Here is an 18560-nt window from a genome sequence, read left to right as displayed (position 1 = left end):
GTGTCCCCGTAAGTAAAATGGCAAGACTACTTGCAAAACCTATTTTTGACTTAGGTTTTACAGGATACGCTCTCCGCAGACTGGCATATACACAAGCAAGTTATACACTCTGCTACCTTTCAAGCTACCCCATCCGGCAGAGGGAGTACGCTTTTCCTTTTCATTGCGGAAGCTATCCGATACTGCAGTGTTGGGGACCATGTAAGTACCTGAGTATATACTTGTCCACCTTTGCACAGCCCTTTAAGAAGCATGCACATGGAAGCTATTTGTTGCTCCAACTCATCTAAAATCTGCCAGGTGAAAGCCCCCAGTGCATTGTAACAAGACGAAACCAAGATGAAAGAAGCTACTATTTTTGTATAAACAGGATTTTAATTCAGCCAGGTGCTTTGTGTACAACAAAGTTTATACAAAAAGGAAAACGTCATATTACTTCAGCAACAAGAGTGCACACACAGGGAGCATCCCCAGACCTAACACCTCAAGAACCTAAGAAACTTTTTGACAAGATTCCCATGCAGAGTACTGTTATATATGTTATGATCCTCACTGGGATCACTTCCTACCATGTACAGCTCTCCTGCATGGACATCCTGCAAATTAGCACTAAAGTTACTGGGATTAAACCCAACCCACAAAGTATAGCGATAGTCAACGGTACGCATGGAATACCCCATTATTTTTATGTCTTTCAGCTCTGGTTTATCAGAGTCCCATTCAGGAATGTCTGCAGGTCGTGGATACTGGCTGAAAGCTATAGGCTCCTCATGGTCATCTTCAGTGTCATAGTCATTGTCATAGTCATCCTCTTCTTCAGTGGAGTTAAAATACTGGACAATACTAGGCCCCTGGGTGCAGAGCGCAACATGAAATGAAGGCTCAGGGCACACGGGAGGAACCCACAGGCCTGCAAGTTCCGCGAGCGTTGAGAAGAGAGATACAAGTTCAACCATTTTTTTGGTTTTTCCTAGAAAAAGCGTCAAAATACAAGTTAGAGAATAGCATGGCTCACGAGATACAGGCGGATCTTTTTAGACGCGTAACCAGAGGGGCTCTTTACCAGTTGCACTTTGCATTTAGTTCATAGGGCAACAACGCTGGAGCCATTTAAGAAGGTGTGGCTTGTAGTTCGGAGGATACCTGTCCATGTAGGTGTTTATACCAAACTTAACACCAGGAGGAGAATACTAGTTTTTCCCTCTTCTATTCCTCAGATGTTCTAATCAGTGCCTTGAGAAGTACTATCTGCTCCTTTGAGGAGGAGCTCTTCAAAAAAGATAAAGAAATCATCATGTTAATTGCTTGATTGTGGCAAGTTCTGCCAAAACACTGCTTTTGGGTGCCCTCACTGTGTACATCAGCACAACTGCAAGGCAAGCGTTCACCAATTGCTGCTGCAATGACAGCGCAAGCCACTATCAAAGGTTTCCTTTAGGCCTCTAACCAACATAAAAATAAAGCTTCCATTTAGTTAATGCAGCCCTGTAGCTATTTCCATTAACGAAGATCTAGCTGAAGCAAGCGCTTGTATTCACAGATGATTTGAAGTCTTGCTCTGCATGAGCACCACGGCCACAAAGACTGAGACTGACGGCACTAGCCAGAACCAAACACTAGATGGAAGAGATTTGTACAAGCTTTATTTAAATCTGCAGGGCAAACACATTTTGAGCAGCAACTCCCACTGCTCTCTCAGTCCTACACTTGGAAACAGAAGTACCAAATTGGTTTCCGCTGCAGACATATATTGTCAATACATCCTCCTGTATGTAGGCGACAAAGCATGGACATGCTGAACTTAGGGCACACTGAGGACTGACGATTGCACAGACTTTCCTAATCACTGAGCTGAGAGAGAATAGACATCAACCTCTGTGTGTCCGATACCGTACAGGACCGCAGGTTGGAAATCTGGGCAAACCCTTTAACCCCAGGGCACCAGCACTTAGGCTTAGCCCCCGGTAGCAAAAGGAAGCTGCTCCTAAGAAGCTTCAATTCCACTGACCTGTATGCCGATGGCAAGCATAATCGTTGGGTTAAGATATGGGATTGCAATTGCACATGCTTATGCAACTTATGATAATGCTTATGAAAATGTACCTGCCGCTACAGAGTCCGATATATGGGTGAAGGGGTCAAGGTAGGGGAAGATTCTCTCTCCTGGACGAGCAAAGGAAGACGTCTTCCCTGGTACATAGAACATCAGTGGCACTCGGGTAGCGACATCAAAATTGCTGTATTTCGCCCATTCTCCGTGTTCACCCAGAGACCATCCTAGAGGATACAAAACATCATTTAAAGAAAATACTAGATTACTAGCTTAGTGATCATTTCTGTTATGAACAGCCAAGCCGCCAGATTCATCTACTCCCAACAGCAGTGACCCCAGACCTATGGTCCTTGAAGCACTATTCAGTTATTAAGTTTATTTTAGCTAGTAAATATCAATCGGTGTTTAACCGTACTGAGAGAGTTCTCTAAAGTGGAAGTTGTTTAAAGAACCAACAAAATCTTGCAACATGATGCTCTTTCACCAACTAGCAGCTACTCCTTCCTCTCTTCCCCCCGTTTCCCAATTAGAGCCAGCATTCAAGCCTTAAAAATGCAACATGAAGGAGAAATTGGGGTATGTCATTTTGCACATATGCATCTCCAGATCAGTTCCTTGAAGCATTCACATAATATTTACATAGCTGCCAGCTCTATGTTACTCTGTCACTGAGCATCCCTTGGAGCCAGGTTGTCAAATCATCCCTAAGGAAACAAGGTGAGATCAAAACTCTTTGGAATCTTGCCCAACAATGCGCCAATCCTCTAAGATGGCACAGGAGCCATCCGCGCCCCTCTTTCCTGATGGGGAAAGGGAAGCAGGCTCTAAAAAAGAACCAACATCAATGTTCAGCATTTTGAGGTATACTATTTTGTGATCGCTCAGCAAACTGAGGTCCTGGAACTATAGCTCAGTTTAGTGACACAGGGCAAGGGAAAAAGAAGAACTGAATCTACACAAGAATGACCACAAGTCACATCTGCATATAAGAAAGCATATCTAATCCAGTGATTTTAATACAAAAAACACTATTAATGCTTCTATTCTGTAACTCATTAACTAGTTAAGCAAGCTAAAGTATTCTCCTAAGGAAGGGCCCTAGAATAGGTCATCTTGCCTAGAGCGGTGTAGTGGCAAGTTTCGAACAAAGTTAAGTAGCTCTCAATCTCCCTAAATATTTGAGGCATTCCCCGCCCCATCCTGAATTAAAGTGGCATTCATAGCGCTATCCGTTAGAGAGCGCCAGATCCCTGCCACATGGATTGTAGCTGTACTGCCAAGTTGTTGGTTTAGACATTTCGCAACTGCAAGCACAGGTGAAAGAAATTGCATTTGATCAGTTAATGAGGAAGTCTGCTGCCCACTTCAGCAGGTGGGGTTTTACGAAGTGTGATGGGAGAGCTACTCCAGGGCAGCACTCTTCCAGCCAGAGTCACTCCCTGGGGCACAAAGAGCTGAGACTGCTGCAAGTTCAGGCTACTAAACTGTGGAAGGGTTCACCACTCAACAGCAAACCCTCCGCATGATTAGGGAGAGAACTGACTGCAGGGACAAATAAGTTCTGCAACCGTGGAAGCATGTGTTAGATGTTAGAGGCCAACAAGCCAGGTACATAAGGCATAACTGCATAGGGCAAACGTGAAAGGGATTTATGTGGCAGGATTAACTTACACAAGAGAGTTGTTTGCATATAGCCACGGAAGTATTTGAATGCTTACCATGGTCAGCAGTAAACATCACAATTGTGTTATTCGAGAGCCCAACATCATCCAAGGCATTCAGCAGCAGGCCAACCTGTGTATCCAGGTAAGAAACTGCTGCAAAATAGCTCTGACGAATCTGCCGCTGCAAGTTTTTCCAAAAAGGGAGAGTCATTGCAATTGCACGGACACTTGCTAGCTCTGCTCTAATAAAAGGGCTTGCAGCATTTTCACTGTAAAGCTTTATTTTCAACTGTCTGCACATAATTCATGCCTCAAGTTAAATTTAACAGAGGGAACAACTAGGAAATTCCAAATATTTCCTACAAGCTCTTTCAAGCAAGAAGCTCTGAGCCAGTCAATGCTGTCCTTTAGGAGCCCCAGCTAGCACTCTGTTGCCCCGGCAATGCCCCACGGGAGTCAGCGTCTTCCCAGAAGGAAGGCTAACCGAGGTCCTTAAAGAGGAAGGGCTAGTAAAGGCAGATGGATTGCTCTGGGATGGTGCCAACATTCTTGTTAGGGTCTGAACACACCTCCCCTGCAGCACTCGCAGCCCAGAAACAAGAGTGGGAGCAGGAATATTACACGCGGTCATGCACACTCACCCTCAGCCTACCCCCTGCTAGTCTGACCCAACTCACGACTCAGTTACAACAAAGGCTGGCCTGGTAGCTGTGAGGCAGGGCATGCGAGCTCCCCAGGGTGTCAAGTGCTGGCCGCGCTTTGAAACATTAATAACAGCAGTCTTGTGCTACCTTGCACTTAACTGTGATCTAGGGAAGTCTGATTTCAAAGCAACACTTAGGCTGCTTACCTGGAAGTCTTCTGGAATTGGTCCATAAGGGAAGCTGACGTTTAACGCCTGGACGTCCTCCCTTTGTCGGATATCCATCCAGGGGTTGTATGCGACAGCAGGCAGTTCTTCAGGTACCCGAGGGTCTGGGGCTAGGGTGATGTTTTCCAGCGGGTACAGCTTGAGAAATTCCTTCACGATACAACACAAACACATATTAAGATTTCGGTACAGCAAGACTAAGGTTTGCAGTTATAAAGTAGGATTTCTTATCCATTTTCTGTGAAGGACACCTTGAAACTTCAAACAGCAACTCAGGTGTTTACGGTACAGACTGTACTGCTGTCATGTAATGTTCTCAGGATTACTGAAATGTTGTGTGTCAATCCTACTTTCCCTATGGTTTCCATAACCAAGTGTCCACCTTTATTTTGCCTATATGGCGTCCCCACAGCACAGCATTCATTTAGAGCCCTGAGAATCAACTGAAAAACAGAGCAAAGAAAAACCAAGGATTTGCAACTCTTCTAGCTTCTTTAGGGTTTATTTTTAAAAGCATGAAAGGCTTATCCCGCCAAGGAGTGGCTGCTTGTTGGCTTAACTTGCTTACTTTAGACATTCAGGTCTTGTCTCTCCTGCTTTTCTTGGAAGACTACAGATGCCCACAGAATAGTTGGATCATGGCAGCCCATGAAACCCCATTAGTTAAAGGGGGAGGTAGTGATTTTTACTCCCACTGTTTAAAACGCTGGTTTTGCTAATATTCCGTAACTCAGAATGCCCGAGAAAAAGTTAGTAAAAAGGACACCTTCGTTAAAGATTCAACCCTTTGCCTATCAATTAAGGGAGGAGGAAGCTCAGAATCCATAAGACCTCCAGCAAAACAAGATCTGATATTTCAAAGGTTAAAAAAAAAAAAAGAGCATAAAGTTCCCCCTTCCCCTTCAAAGCCTTCTTTACACATCACAAAGCGGCAACCACTTCCCCTTCTGTGCCCCTCCACCCCACCACCACATTCAGTTCACCTTTAAGTTTCCCAATGTAAAGGGTACTCAGTGGTAGCTGGTTAAGGTATTTTGGCAAGCACCAACCTACTTTGTGCTTTTAGCAGAGAGCATCTATTCAGGAGACTTGCAGGAGATAATGTTGTACCAAGTTCTTGTGTATGGCACCTACATGTTCTTTGGCTCATGTCACAGACTACTCTACTACTCATCTCAGATATGGTAGAGACCTACAGCATGTGTCAAGAAGTGAAGTCTTCTCAAAAACACAGGACCCTGCTCCTTTGGAACTCAGTGGAACTTTTGCCATTGACATAAATGGGGAGGAAGATCAGGATGCAAATCATTTAGGGCCTCATTCTGCCACCCTCAGACAGAGTATACCTCTCTGCACAAGTAGTCACAATAATGTTCAGCAGGTACTAACTGAGTAAGGATGGGCTTTTCGTCCAGCACTTAATGCTCTGTGAACATACTGATGAGATTAAAACATTTAAAAAGAATATATATTTTGACTCGGAGTTACTTTTCTGTGACAGCTGCTACGAGTGTGTCTCAGCCTTTCAATGCAAGGATATTTTTCATCTTGGTTTACAATAACATTATAAGATACTTGTGAAAGTAACTTTTAAAAGATTAATGTTGATCATTGAATAACTTTGGTCGAGGTTTCCCAGTGAGATGGTTTTACTCCAGCCTTCCTTACCTGAGGATACCTCAGAGGGATGTGTGGTTTGTGATAACCAACAGCCAGGAAGAATTTACGCTTCTTTATTTTCATGATGTTCAATAAGCGTCTGGCCTCTTCAGTGCTCTGTATATCTGGCAAGGTACCCAAGGGCACTTCTGCCACATCGACTGGGCAAACCAAGTTGGCATGAAGCTCTCCATCTTTTCCTTTGCAAGTCTTCAGGAAAACAAAGAAGAAATATCTACTTTAATTTAATCAAACCAAGAACACACACATCCCATAGGCTTCAAGAGTAATTCATGTCTGACTCTACTCAGGGGGATCACTCTGCCCACCACACAGGACAGCAGATTAAAGTCTGATCAGGAAATTAGTGGCTAGTGTTAGTGCTAGAAAAGCTTTGCCATGTTCTAGGTAAGGTGATCAAAACCACAGAGGAAAAAACAGTGCCATTTTCCTGAGCTCAGCTACACACCAAACAAACAGGCAACTTTTGTTTGCGTCCAATAAGCAGCAGAATCCTAGCTCTACAGTTGGCTTGAGGGTGTGACAGTCACATGCAGGATGCCAAGCTCTAGAACCCAGGAAACCATGGCTCTGTGGCTCATTGGTGAGTGGTTAGAAATTGGTTATGTGATCAATCTGCCCTTTTGCTCCCTCTGACTCCGAGGACTCATGGAAAGCTATCTTGGAAACAATTACCTGACCCACTAGTTTCTGGGTATGTGCCAACAGTGGCTGATATTTAGTCACTAGAGAAACACTGACTGTTGTAAGGGATTGAGAAGAGAAGGTGGCCTCAGCAGGGCCTTTGGAGCATATGCTGTATGCTGAGAGACATGAGTGGCTGATGCAAACACTAGTTGCCACGGAAGTCAGTATTTTTCAACAGTTAACCTCACAACCAACTTACACCAAGGCTGAATTTTGTCTTACCTAGGAAGTCCTTACTACTCCAGTCTATTAAATACTGTGATTGCACAGTAACTGTTGACTAAGTGCTTGACTAAGGCATGATCTTAAAAATTAATTGACCTAATTAATGTGAAAAATGTCATGCCCTGAACTCTGCAGATAGCTCTATCTAACCACCAGCGTAGACGTAGCTAGGTCGATGGAACAATTCTAGTCACCCCTCACCGAGAGGTGGATTAACTACGTCAAAGGAAGCATTGACACAGGAAGCATCTACACTACAATGCTACAGCAGCGTAGCTAAAGCTTGTAGTGTAGATATAGCGCAGTACTTACAAAAATGTTACATTAATTCCTTTGGACCACACTTGTTGTAACTAACATTCTGGAAAGTTGAAGAAGACAGGAAACTCTGATTTTAGATGGCTTGTCGAAACATGGCTGTCTTAATCCCCTCTTTGCAGGGTCAAGTTTTGTAATTTAGCACAAATTAATTTGGGATGAGCAAAGGTCCAGGATCAAGCACAGAGGTTATCCTTACGCCATGGGCCACAGTTTGTGCCTAAACAAACAAATGCCATCTGAAACCCACTGGCAGTATCAACAGAACCCACATTGTTGTGCAGCTGGTGGCTTGCTGGCTCCTTAAGCAGGTTTTAAATGGTCTCCATCTACTAAACTAAAAGATGCATTAAGCAGTTCTGTACTCAAGTGGCTTTTGGGACCCTTATTGCGTAGGGTTGGTTCAAATTCAGCCAAGCCAGCTGACAGCACTTTACCACCTAGAGAAGAGGCTGAGGTAATTTGCAAGAGATGATAGCTACAGTTTAGAGATAAAGGATTTAGTGCTCTCAATACAAATTAAGGCCCCCAGTCTCGCAAGCACTTACACGTGTCAGTAATCCCACCAAGTTCAAGAGAACTACTCACAAGCACAAGCATTTGCAGGATCGGGCTCTTAATGAGCATAACCATTCTTCAGTACAAAGAGACACATCTTTTTGGTAGGGAGGTGAAGAGAAGTGTATTTGACTAGTGATTTTCCTCCACAGTTCTAACCCACTAGGTTACAGAATCAGAGAAATGTATCTTCCCAATTAACACATTTGACTCAGATTAGCAAGAGCTTGTACCTGACAGTAGTAATATATTTATATCCTGAAACACTCTCCACACATCTTTATTTGGGTCCACCTGCAATCAAACTGCCTGCTTACCTTACTGTTTTCATATTTTTCAGCAGAGGGATGAAAAGGTGGAAGGGACCAACTATACGGATAGTCATCACTATGATTGGATGAAATCCCTGGAAAGGAGGAATAAGCAAAGCAAATATTAGAAATGGTCTTATAGCTCACTCAACTAGGAACAGTTCAGCTACAAGATATACATGGTTAACTTGTTTTGTTAACACAGAAACTGTTCCACTAATTTTATGAGCTAATTCAGCGGACTAAGAAAGCATTCAAGAACTAAAGGATGAAACATTTACTCTAGCTACCAGTACTTAAAACACAGCTGGCTATGAGGAAAGGGAAACCTCAAGCATCTTGAGCAAGTTTAGCTCCGAGTACAAAATAATTAGGACTAATGACAGTATTTATAGGTGTATATAAATTGTTAGTAAAACTAAGAATCATTAAAATTCTACACATCCAACAAACAATTTAATGGTAACAAGTTTCAACAGAGGACTATCACAGAAAAATCTTGTTTTGCCAGAAGCTGGGAATGGGCAACAGAAATGGAACACCTGATTGCCTGTTCTGTTCATTCCCTATGGGGCACCTGGCACTGGCCACTTCAGAAGACAGGATACTGGGCTAGATGAACCTTTGGTCTGACCCATTATGGCCATTCTTATTCATACATATAGTATTTTTAACTCTTTACTGTTGTTTAAATAGCGAACTCATTTTCTATGCAGCTTAACTGGGACAGACAGAGAATGATCATGCACTATGAAAACAGCATTCTTAGTGGCAATCACTTCTGCCAGACAGGCAGGATAAATAGCAGCTCTCATGGCAGACCCACCAATTGCACCCCAAATTTCTTCCAAAGGTCCATTCATCATTCCACATCAATGAACCGATACACCTGCTGACCTTCTTTCCTAAACCACATGCGAACTCTTGAATCCACGATGCATACCCTAGACATACACAGGACTTTGTCCTTCTATTTGGATAGAACCAAGCCCTTTAGGAATTCTTCTAGACTCTTTGTCTCCGTCACGGAGCGATCCAGAGGGACACCTATTTCGACCCAGAGACTTGCAAAATGGATTTCTGACTGTATCCGATTCTGTTACCAGATATGGAAAGTTACGCCTCCGGCAGACATCAGAACTCACTCCACTAGATTGATGGCTACCTCCGTGGCTTTTCTACGCAAAGTTCCCCTGACTGACATCTGTAGACCACTTGGTCTTCTGAACACAGAAGGTCTAGGTACATCTTTAGCAGTGTCTAAATTCTAAATACTCGACATTAACATCCTAAGTGGTATGTGAAAATGTACAGCAGATCGATTCCCATGGTTGAATGATGCTGTGCAGTTAGTGCCCCACTTTTAAACGTAACTCTATAAAATGTAATGGTTTATACAAAGACAAGGACCACCTAGAAGGACTTTATTCTACATCAGACATATGACAATATTTTAGGTCATTTAATATGAAAGAAAAAAACCTGTCCCTAATTACACAATTCATTTGTGGTAACATGTTAAACGAAGATTCTAAGTGTTGTTACAAGCCATACCAGGGTGAAACACTTTTCCTACGGACATGGTCGTGTAGCCATTCTCCTTGAAGTACTGGGGTATTGTGGAATAGTTTCCTGCATGTACTCTCCAGTAGGAGTGGAAATCATAAAGCCGTGTGGTGTCAGGCCTGCGTCCAGTTAGAAATGACACTCTGCTTGGAGCACACACAGCTTGCTAAAGCAAGAGACAGGAAAATTAATGCTTAATGGAAAGTAGAGTATATTCAGTTTGTATCTGAAGTGCAAACAAGTGATTTTGGTGTCATTAGGCAAAATGTTTAGGAGCTGGTGGAATCCAACTAACAATGTTTAACATAGCTCCCAGCAGAGATGTCTGGGATCATTACTTTGGGTATCAGTCAGACACTTCTTGCTCACCGCCCACATCACAAACGGATGTCAAGCTACATGTGTATTTTCTTGCACTTGGGATCTCAATCTAACAGACTCCTGAGAAGAGCCTAGAGCTTTGATTTTGCAGCTAGTAACACAAACTGTGTGACATCAAACAAAGACCATGCTTTTGAAAACTAGTAACAGAGTTGGAATGAAAATGGCAGATGGACTGTGCTGACACTAAGTGACAAGTGCAGGCGATCTGGGCAGTCTTAGCAATAATGCAAAGAACAGACAAGTGGGAGATCCAGGTTAGAGTCCAAAGGCCTGAATGTTCTGTTTCATATTGGCAAGAGTAACTCCACTGAGATCCCCAAACTCCCCAGTCAGATTCAGGGCCCTGGTTTCTGGCTTCTTGGTGGAGGCAGGGCTGAGAATGCAGACGTGATAGTCAGCCATCCCAGCAAAAGAAAAGTAGTAAGATTTAGAATCCTGAGCTTGAGAATGATGATTAGAAATTGCCCCTACAAAGAATAATCTGGACAATATAAGGGATTTGGAATAAACATATCATGCTCACAAAAGGAGGGGAGGGTAAATGTAGAGTAAGCTTTTACAAGACTACATCTAGGGTAGAAAGCACAGAATTGGTATTGTGCAAAATGGCTTTTTTTTTTTAATAGGGTTTTGTAAATAGTGAAACTCACAAGCTGATACACAATAGAGTACCACACCATTATTGCTAATATCAATGACAATTGTCTTCATTGCGGTCCTTTCCTCATTGCAGCAAAGATAAACACACAATACAGTTTAGCCCAGTTGTCCTTTTACTACCTGAAATATTTTAAAATACAGCAACTGCTATTTTTAAATTAAGTTTTGTTACTTACTTGAGCATAGGCGTTCTGGAACACAACGCTTCGAGATGCAAGCTGATCAATGTTTGGAGATTTTACAAGGCTGTCTCCATAACAGCCCAAAGCGGGACGCAGATCATCCGCTACTATGAAGAGAACGTTCATGCCATCTACAAAGAGGGAGTTACATGACATTTATTTTACCACCAATGAGTACAAGCTAATCTGAGAACTGCAAACCTATTGGAACTTCTCTATACCTCCCCAGCCCTACTAAAAACATCAAGAGGAGCCTCGGACATCCCTATAAGAAACAATAGTTAAAAAGATGAACATCAAAAACTTGTTTAAGAATCCAAAGGTCCCATTCTCAACTGGCCCCCAGGAACTACCACAATAAACATAATTAATAATATTTAAGGCAATGGAGAGCACCTTTATAAACGGCTTCTTGAAATAACCTACAAAATAAAAGGGAAAGGGTTACAATTTAAGCAAGTGCAAAGATTTTCCAGTAGACATTTTGCTTGCCTCTGGGTTTCACACCCTACCATCGCTTTTGCACAAGCAAAATTAAGACGTCACCATGTTATCCAGCCCTGCTCAGAGTAGTATTACTGCTTAAAGAAAGATAGATCAGCCAAAGAGGACAGTGGCAAGCCTGACTGGTAAGTCTACACTGCAGCTGGGAGTCAGCCTCCCAGCCTGGATTTGTGCTAATGGGGCTGGTGGTAGCACGGTGGACGTGTTGGCACTGGGATAGCCCCCCGAGCTTGGACCCAGGCTACCCCCAGGGCCGACCTCAGGCGGTTAGCCTGAGCCTCCACCTGTGCTACAACATCCAGGCAGCTACTAGTAGGGAGCCCTGCCCACCCGAGCTGGGAAGCTCAGCACAGACAGACCTCTCAGGCAGGCCGCAAGCAGTCACCTGGTCCAGAGGTTAGGGCACTAGCCTGGGACTCCAGACTGGGGGCTCACTGTCCGGCTCTGCCAGAAGCCCTAGGCAAGTCCCCAAGGCCATGCCTGCCCCAGGAAGCGGGTGTATTTAACCCTGCAATTTAACGCCTGCCCCAGGAAGCGGGTGTATTTAACCCTGCCCTGGTAAAGACGAAGCAGTTCTAACCTGCACAGTGGGCAAGATAAACCCTGCGGGGAGCCCGGAGTTTCCCTTGACCCACCAGCGAGGGTTAACGCTACAGCTGCCCTGTCCACACTGGGATTAACACGGGCTGTTGCCATCCCAGTTCATCCCTTCCCGCAGCCAGGGCCAGTCCCCCCCGGGCCTCAGGGTCCCACCTGCTGTGGGGTAAATAAGCAGCGGGCGAGGGGCCCAGATGCACGAAGCGGGGCCCCGCTCGTGCCCGGGGCGTCCCCTGGGACCCCGCAGCACAGATCCCGGCCCCCACCGCAGCCCCCAGGCCGCCTCCCCCGGCTCCCAGCGGCACCTCTGGGCGGAGGGAGCGGCCCCTTCGGCCCGGCTCCAGCGGTCCCCGAGGCCAGCAGGATCCCGAGCAGCCAGGGCCAGGGGGCCGGGCAGCGGCAGGAGGGAGCCGCCCGCATTTCCCGCTCCGCCCAGCCACGCAGCAGCGGCAGCGAAAGGACGCGCCGTGCGGGGAGCTCCGCGCACGCTGAGCCCTGCTGGGTGCGGCCTGCGCTCCGCCCGGGAAAGGGGCGCCCGGGCCTCCCCTCTGCCCTTCCCCGGGGCAGGGAGAGCCGGGTGGGCGGAGAACGCGCTGGGCGTGGCCGGGGTCCGCCCTCCCGCGGGGGGGAGGCACTCGACGGCTCCCCGGGCAGGGGCAGGGACCGTGCCTTCTCCATGTCTGTAAAGGGCTAGGCACACACCTCTGGCCAGGCTGCTACTGACTTTGATCTTGGATCCTTGTCTTCAGGCTGGCCTTCCACAGAAGCTGCCAGTTGGAACTACAGGCGGCTGGGGGCCCTGGGCGAGCCTTGGCAACCTCTTTTCCGACCCTCTGGCAATCGGAAGGTCGCATTTCCAATTAGATTGAGTAGGCATGTGCCTAGGGGCAGTGGCATTCTAGGGGCACCTAAAAGTGAGTTAAAAGTTTCATTTTTTATAGAAAACATGAAGGTCAGCTGGGGGGGGGGGGCACTGAAGATGCTGTGCCTAGAATATAAATCCGGCCCTGACAAAGCCCTATTATCTCCCCCTCTGCCCCTCCCATGAAAGGCACTCAAGACCATGTTTCCATATCCTCCTGCCCTGGGCCCAAAGTGAGTTATTGCTTGGGCCCTGCAAGCTAAGGCTGGTCTGGTATTCTTATCTCCACTGGCCAGATTGATAGTGTGTTCCTGTGTAAAACTGCAGCAAGGCACATACAGATACCACCATGGTCCATCACTAGGGCCTGAAACCAGGACCTGCAGCTCCACCAGACCTTTACCCCCTGAAGTAAAGGAGCAGTAATTTGCTGTAGTCACTAACAGAGTCATGAGGAGAGAGAGATGATCACATGCACTTAGTACTTACTTTTGCTTTACAATCCTGGTTGAAATTTTTTTACCGGGGCGGGGGGATCTGCTTAGAATTCGAGACACAATAAAATAGTTTGAGGTACTCAGAATACAACCCACCACCAATAAATACAAATAATTTCTAACAAATCAGCTTAAATAGAATTATGCCTTTAGTAAGGCAGCAGCAAAGCCGGGATAGTTTGGAGCTGGGTGCTAGTTTATCTTTGAGAGACTTGGATAAATAGTTCCAGTCCAGGTCTCTCTCTGTCTCTCAAATCGACACACCCAAGACCAGCCAGGAGATTGTTTTCTTGAGCAAAACCTCCTTGCCAGTGGACCCTGGTCGTCGGGATCAAACCTGGGACCTCTGGAGCTAAATGCATGAGCGTCTACTGCCTCAGCTAAAAGCCATATGGCTGTTAAGCAGACTTGTTAGTCTCTCTCTAAGTGATCTCTGTGTCACTAGATGGGACAGAGCACCACATCCAGGAGGTGTGTGGGTCACATGATGTTTTACAAACCAAAGGTGGGTTTGCAGCTAGGTCTCATTTTATCCGAACACTCAAAGCTTCAGTGATGTTTGAATGGGGGGTTCTGGCTTAAGCCAGTCTTTTGGCAGAAAAGCAGAAGGGCTTCATGTCTACCACCAGACTTCAGGCTGAGAGTGGGAAGTCTGTCCAGAAGAGAGGTTGCAGTCCTGCAATCGGAGCATCACTCCCCTTGGAGGAGGAGGAGGACAGTGGTGGTGCACTACTACCTTCAGCTCCCTTAGGCATGGTTTTCTCCTCAGCCCCAAGGGTGACTCAGGTCTACAATGTGTTCCCATTACACATGTCTTTGGAGGGAACTTCTTATGCTAGGAGCATAATCCTATGAATGGCAAGGATGCTTTGCGTTCTCTTTCCTATACCTATCACAAGATGGCACTCTTGCCTTAAGAAGGGCTCCACTCAATATATTAGTGTATGACTTGCTGCTTGCAGGTGTGCATAGTGGGCTTCTAAAAACATAAGGAGCCTGATGAAGGAGCCCAAGGGAGACCTCATTTTACCTCCTGGTCATCATCTCTTGCTTTCTGGGTTGTAGATGATGGAGATGTAGCATATACACTTCAAGTTATTCCTCCAGCCACCCAAGGAACAGCGTTAACTACCTCAAAGGGGGCTCTGTCCAACGTTCTTTGGCTGGAAGGATAACGGGCTGTAGTCCTAGGATTCAAGGATAGGATGTGTAAAGCAGGAGACAAAAACAGGGGATCTTCAGGCCTCTAACAGAAAGCTAATAAGATTCAGGAAGCAAGAGACTCTGTCCTGGGGAAGCAGGGTCAGCGGAAAGAGGCATCTGTGTGGAAAAACACAAGTCAAGTACTGGGGAAGAAGAGTCTGGGAGGATTAAAGATTTGTCTAGGTAGCATCACTGAGGAGGCAGGAGTGGGTGACCAGGGAAGTGGTGAGTATATTAGTAGATCTGGACCCCATTTATCCTTAATCCCCCCATGATTCTCAGGGCTCTTATAGCAACACTTCTCTGGGAGAGGGAATATTTAATATGATGACAATTATTTCCTCCTCGTGCAAATGACAACCTTGGGGAAGGAAGAAATCAAGTGCATTAGAATTAATATTTAGAGAAGCTGCCTTGGAGGCATATTTCATTTTAATCCTAGTTTTAAAAAAAGGAATCACGGAGCTACAGCCAGTTAACATTTACATTATATATTTTAAATAGAAATTCACATTTCTGGGTCATTTTGAGATATATCAAACTGACACTTGCTGGAAGTTATTGGCCGGGATTCCTGTTTATATGTAGCAGGCAATATGTAAGTTTCTATCATCAGTAATCTCTTTTAAATGCATAATTGCCATCTGTGACTGCTCTGAGAGGCAGGGACTAATCCATGTTTGGGTTAGCTCAACCATTTAACCATACCTACACGTTTTTCCCAATATGAGTTTTATTTGTCTTGTTTTTAGGCAGCTGACTTCATTTTATAAACAGCCAAGCTATAAAAGTTGTGATTTTTGTCAGAGAATTTAGATCCAACATTTAAAACGTTGATAGAGATTAAATGATTATTTAATTAATAGGGTTATATTTGGAGCTGTGCTCTAGCAAAGCCACCACACAAACATGCTGAAATCTAGAAGACTGCTGCAAATGGCCAGCAAAGGTCATGGGAATTCTGATCAGTTTCTAAGAATGTCTCAGAAAGTTTGTATAAATTTTTGTGTTAGAACAATAAAACTGCATGTTGTCACCACATGAGATTTTAGAGATTATAGGAGGAACTAACCCAATAAGAGACTCTGAAATATGCCATGATGTCTACTTTGAATTGTGCAGGGGATATATATAGGTATATGTGTTCTTGTACAACGTATAAGAGCTTGTTATTTATTATTCATATCACTAGCCTTGATTGTCGTTACAACTAGACTGTACGATTGTAAACTACTGAACAATCCTGTTTTTGCAGAAGGATGGATGGGATAATCTAACAAGTGAAAAATCTCCAACTTCTATGGTTTTATTGTGGCAGCATTAAAATATCACCTTAATTTTATGAGACTCAAATACAAAAGTGTTAACGCTGTGATTTTGAATTCAGCCTCCAATCCAAGACACAAAAGCCCTGCATTTATCATAGGATTTTTGTATTAAGGACATATGGCATTTGGATAGCAAAATCAATAGCTTGCTGTGAAAAACTCAGTGACTTCAGCTATAGACTGATAAGAGGCAGGCACATCATCCCAGCTCTGCCTCTTGTGGAATTGTGTGATATGAAATATTTCCTTTACTTAACGGAAACATAGATCTGTATGTGGAATAATAGCCTTCAAAGCCACTCCGGGATCAATAACAACATTCCTTGTGGGGGTTTGTTTCTTTCATGAAGTGCATGCATATCTATGCTCAAAGTAAGACAACTTCAGAGCCAGCATAAGGACACTGTTTCACGACTCTTGAACCATAACTGGTTCCTTAAGAAGTTGCTAGAACTGTCAAAAGTTTTCTATCTAGAAGTTTTAGGATGGAAAAATGGCTATTTTTTTAAAATGAAAATTTCTATGGGAAATATCTGTTTTCAACAATCTGGGGGCCTTTTAAAAAAAAGACAACACAAAACCAAGTTCCAGAAACTGAAACATTCAGTTAAGAAGAAAAACAATTCACCTGACTGAAATATTTCATTTTTTGACTGCAGACAACTAAAAAAAGTCAGAAAAATTGTGATGAAAACTAATTTTTTTGCCAAGATGGGAAGCCATTTCTTAACCAGCTCTACTAGCTGCCCTATGTAGCAGCAAATTACATCAATAAAGCTGGAAACCATCCCATAACTGTGAATAACATGAACGCACACATTTTCAAACAAGCCTTCCCAGTTACTAGAAACCCTTGCTAACGGAATCCACTGTTGTTCTATCCTTCACTGGGATGTGTGATTTAAAAAAATATCCAACATCTGTACCAATGCATATATTTTTTTCTTTTGAGTGGACTAAATATGGCTAAATTTGGCATTTATAGTGATCTTACTCTTCCTTTTTTGTGTGTTTCGGTTGGGGTGGGGGAGATTACCTTGGAATTGGCTGAATCAAAAATCAAGTGTTCTGGGGAAACTGTTTTAAACAGTGTACCCCAAATACTACTAGTTTGTGAACATAATTTGATTCATTTGATGAGTTCCAATATATTTTTACACAAGTGCAGCCTATAGTTGGTAATAACAGAGCTAGTTTAGATCACTTTCTAGCATTTTAGGGAAATGGAAAATGTGAGTGAACAGTACATTCTTAGATGACATTCCTCTCATTTTCATCCAGAGAGTTCTGATGGAAACAAAGAATTATTCTGCTATTCCACATGTTTAATTACGATAAAGCTTGACTCTGACAAATGCAAATGTGTGAATTGGTACTTGATATAAATTTTCCAGTTTGCCTAATATGATTATATCAAAAATATTTAGCTAATCAACTGCAGCTAAATCCACTGAAGAAACAAGTTATTTGGAAATTGAATCATTTTCTTAACAGCAACAGCATGCAAAAGTTCTGATACTAGAATAAAACTGGGATGATGGTGGCCTATTGATTGCAGACACCGAAATCAGCCATTAGAGAGGTACCCACAGATCATTCCATTCCCTGATAGTAAACGTGGACAACAAAACATGAGAGAATGCCATCCATAATTGCTCTTTCATTTCATTCTATGTATAAATCTGTATAGAGCTCTGTAAAAAACAATAAAAGCCCTGTGCAATGCATTTTAATTGAATTATATGCATCTAAGACTCTTGAGAAGGATTGTTGGGTTCACATCACTGGAATCAGAAGTTTCCACTATCTAATAACTAGGTGCCGCATGGGTAACCATAGCACAAGCTTCCCCACAATGCTTTGCCAACATGCCTCAATCCTGCCCTGGAATGAAGATTTGGCTCTGTCTGTACATATTCTGTCCTTGAATGTGGCCTCCATTAACTTCAATAGAAGTTATGTTTGGCTAGAAGCAATCATTCCACATACTACATTAGATTCATTAGCAAGTCTAAAAAATTTGCTTTTGCAGCAGACACAAGAGGGCATGTTTGCACAAGCAATTGGCTGGCACTATGCATCAGTTCTTTTAGTAGCTCTCAAAGAAGCATGTTGTATCAATCCCCTGGGAACATCTATCATATCTGAGGGTATTGATCATCACGAATTTCCTACCAAATGAAGAATCAAAGCAAGAAAACTTGTCTAAACCCCTACTGCCAGAAGGTGCTGGTAGGTGATTAGCAGAAATCATTTATCCCTATGCTGATTAAATGAAGAGCAGCATGACCTGGCTTTTCCCCTTTGATTTATGTACAGAAAATTTACACACCATGGAAGAAAGCTTGTTGCAGTGTGATAAAGGTCCTCATAAGTCACCTCTACATTTACAATTATGCATCCTTCTCTG

The 18560-nt window shown here is 43.8% G+C and overlaps 1 protein-coding gene across 7 annotated transcripts in view; it reads right to left on the bottom strand.

Annotated features, from left to right (window-relative positions):
- Positions 1 to 355: 355 nt before the first annotated feature.
- Positions 356 to 18560, bottom strand: part of IDS (iduronate 2-sulfatase) — a 45440-nt gene continuing 27235 nt past the window's right edge. For 4 of the 7 annotated variants that reach the window (XM_048865008.2, XM_048865011.2, XM_075132554.1 and 1 more), the window contains 8 exons: positions 11154 to 11290; positions 9922 to 10099; positions 8374 to 8462; positions 6257 to 6457; positions 4568 to 4738; positions 3772 to 3898; positions 2104 to 2277; positions 356 to 970 (listed from right to left, as the gene is read on the bottom strand). In XM_048865008.2, coding sequence (XP_048720965.1) covers positions 477 to 970; positions 2104 to 2277; positions 3772 to 3898; positions 4568 to 4738; positions 6257 to 6457; positions 8374 to 8462; positions 9922 to 10099; positions 11154 to 11290 — 1571 coding nt within the window. In that variant the 3' untranslated portion in view covers positions 356 to 476. The other 3 variants (XM_048865013.2, XM_048865007.2, XM_048865014.2) reach the window with 3 other exon arrangements.

The sequence above is a fragment of the Caretta caretta genome, chromosome 9, assembly GCF_965140235.1.
Source record: "Caretta caretta isolate rCarCar2 chromosome 9, rCarCar1.hap1, whole genome shotgun sequence".
NCBI classification, from domain to species: domain Eukaryota; kingdom Metazoa; phylum Chordata; order Testudines; family Cheloniidae; genus Caretta; species Caretta caretta.
Note: the sequence above shows the minus strand (reverse complement) of the source record. Positions and strands in the feature narration are given on the sequence as shown.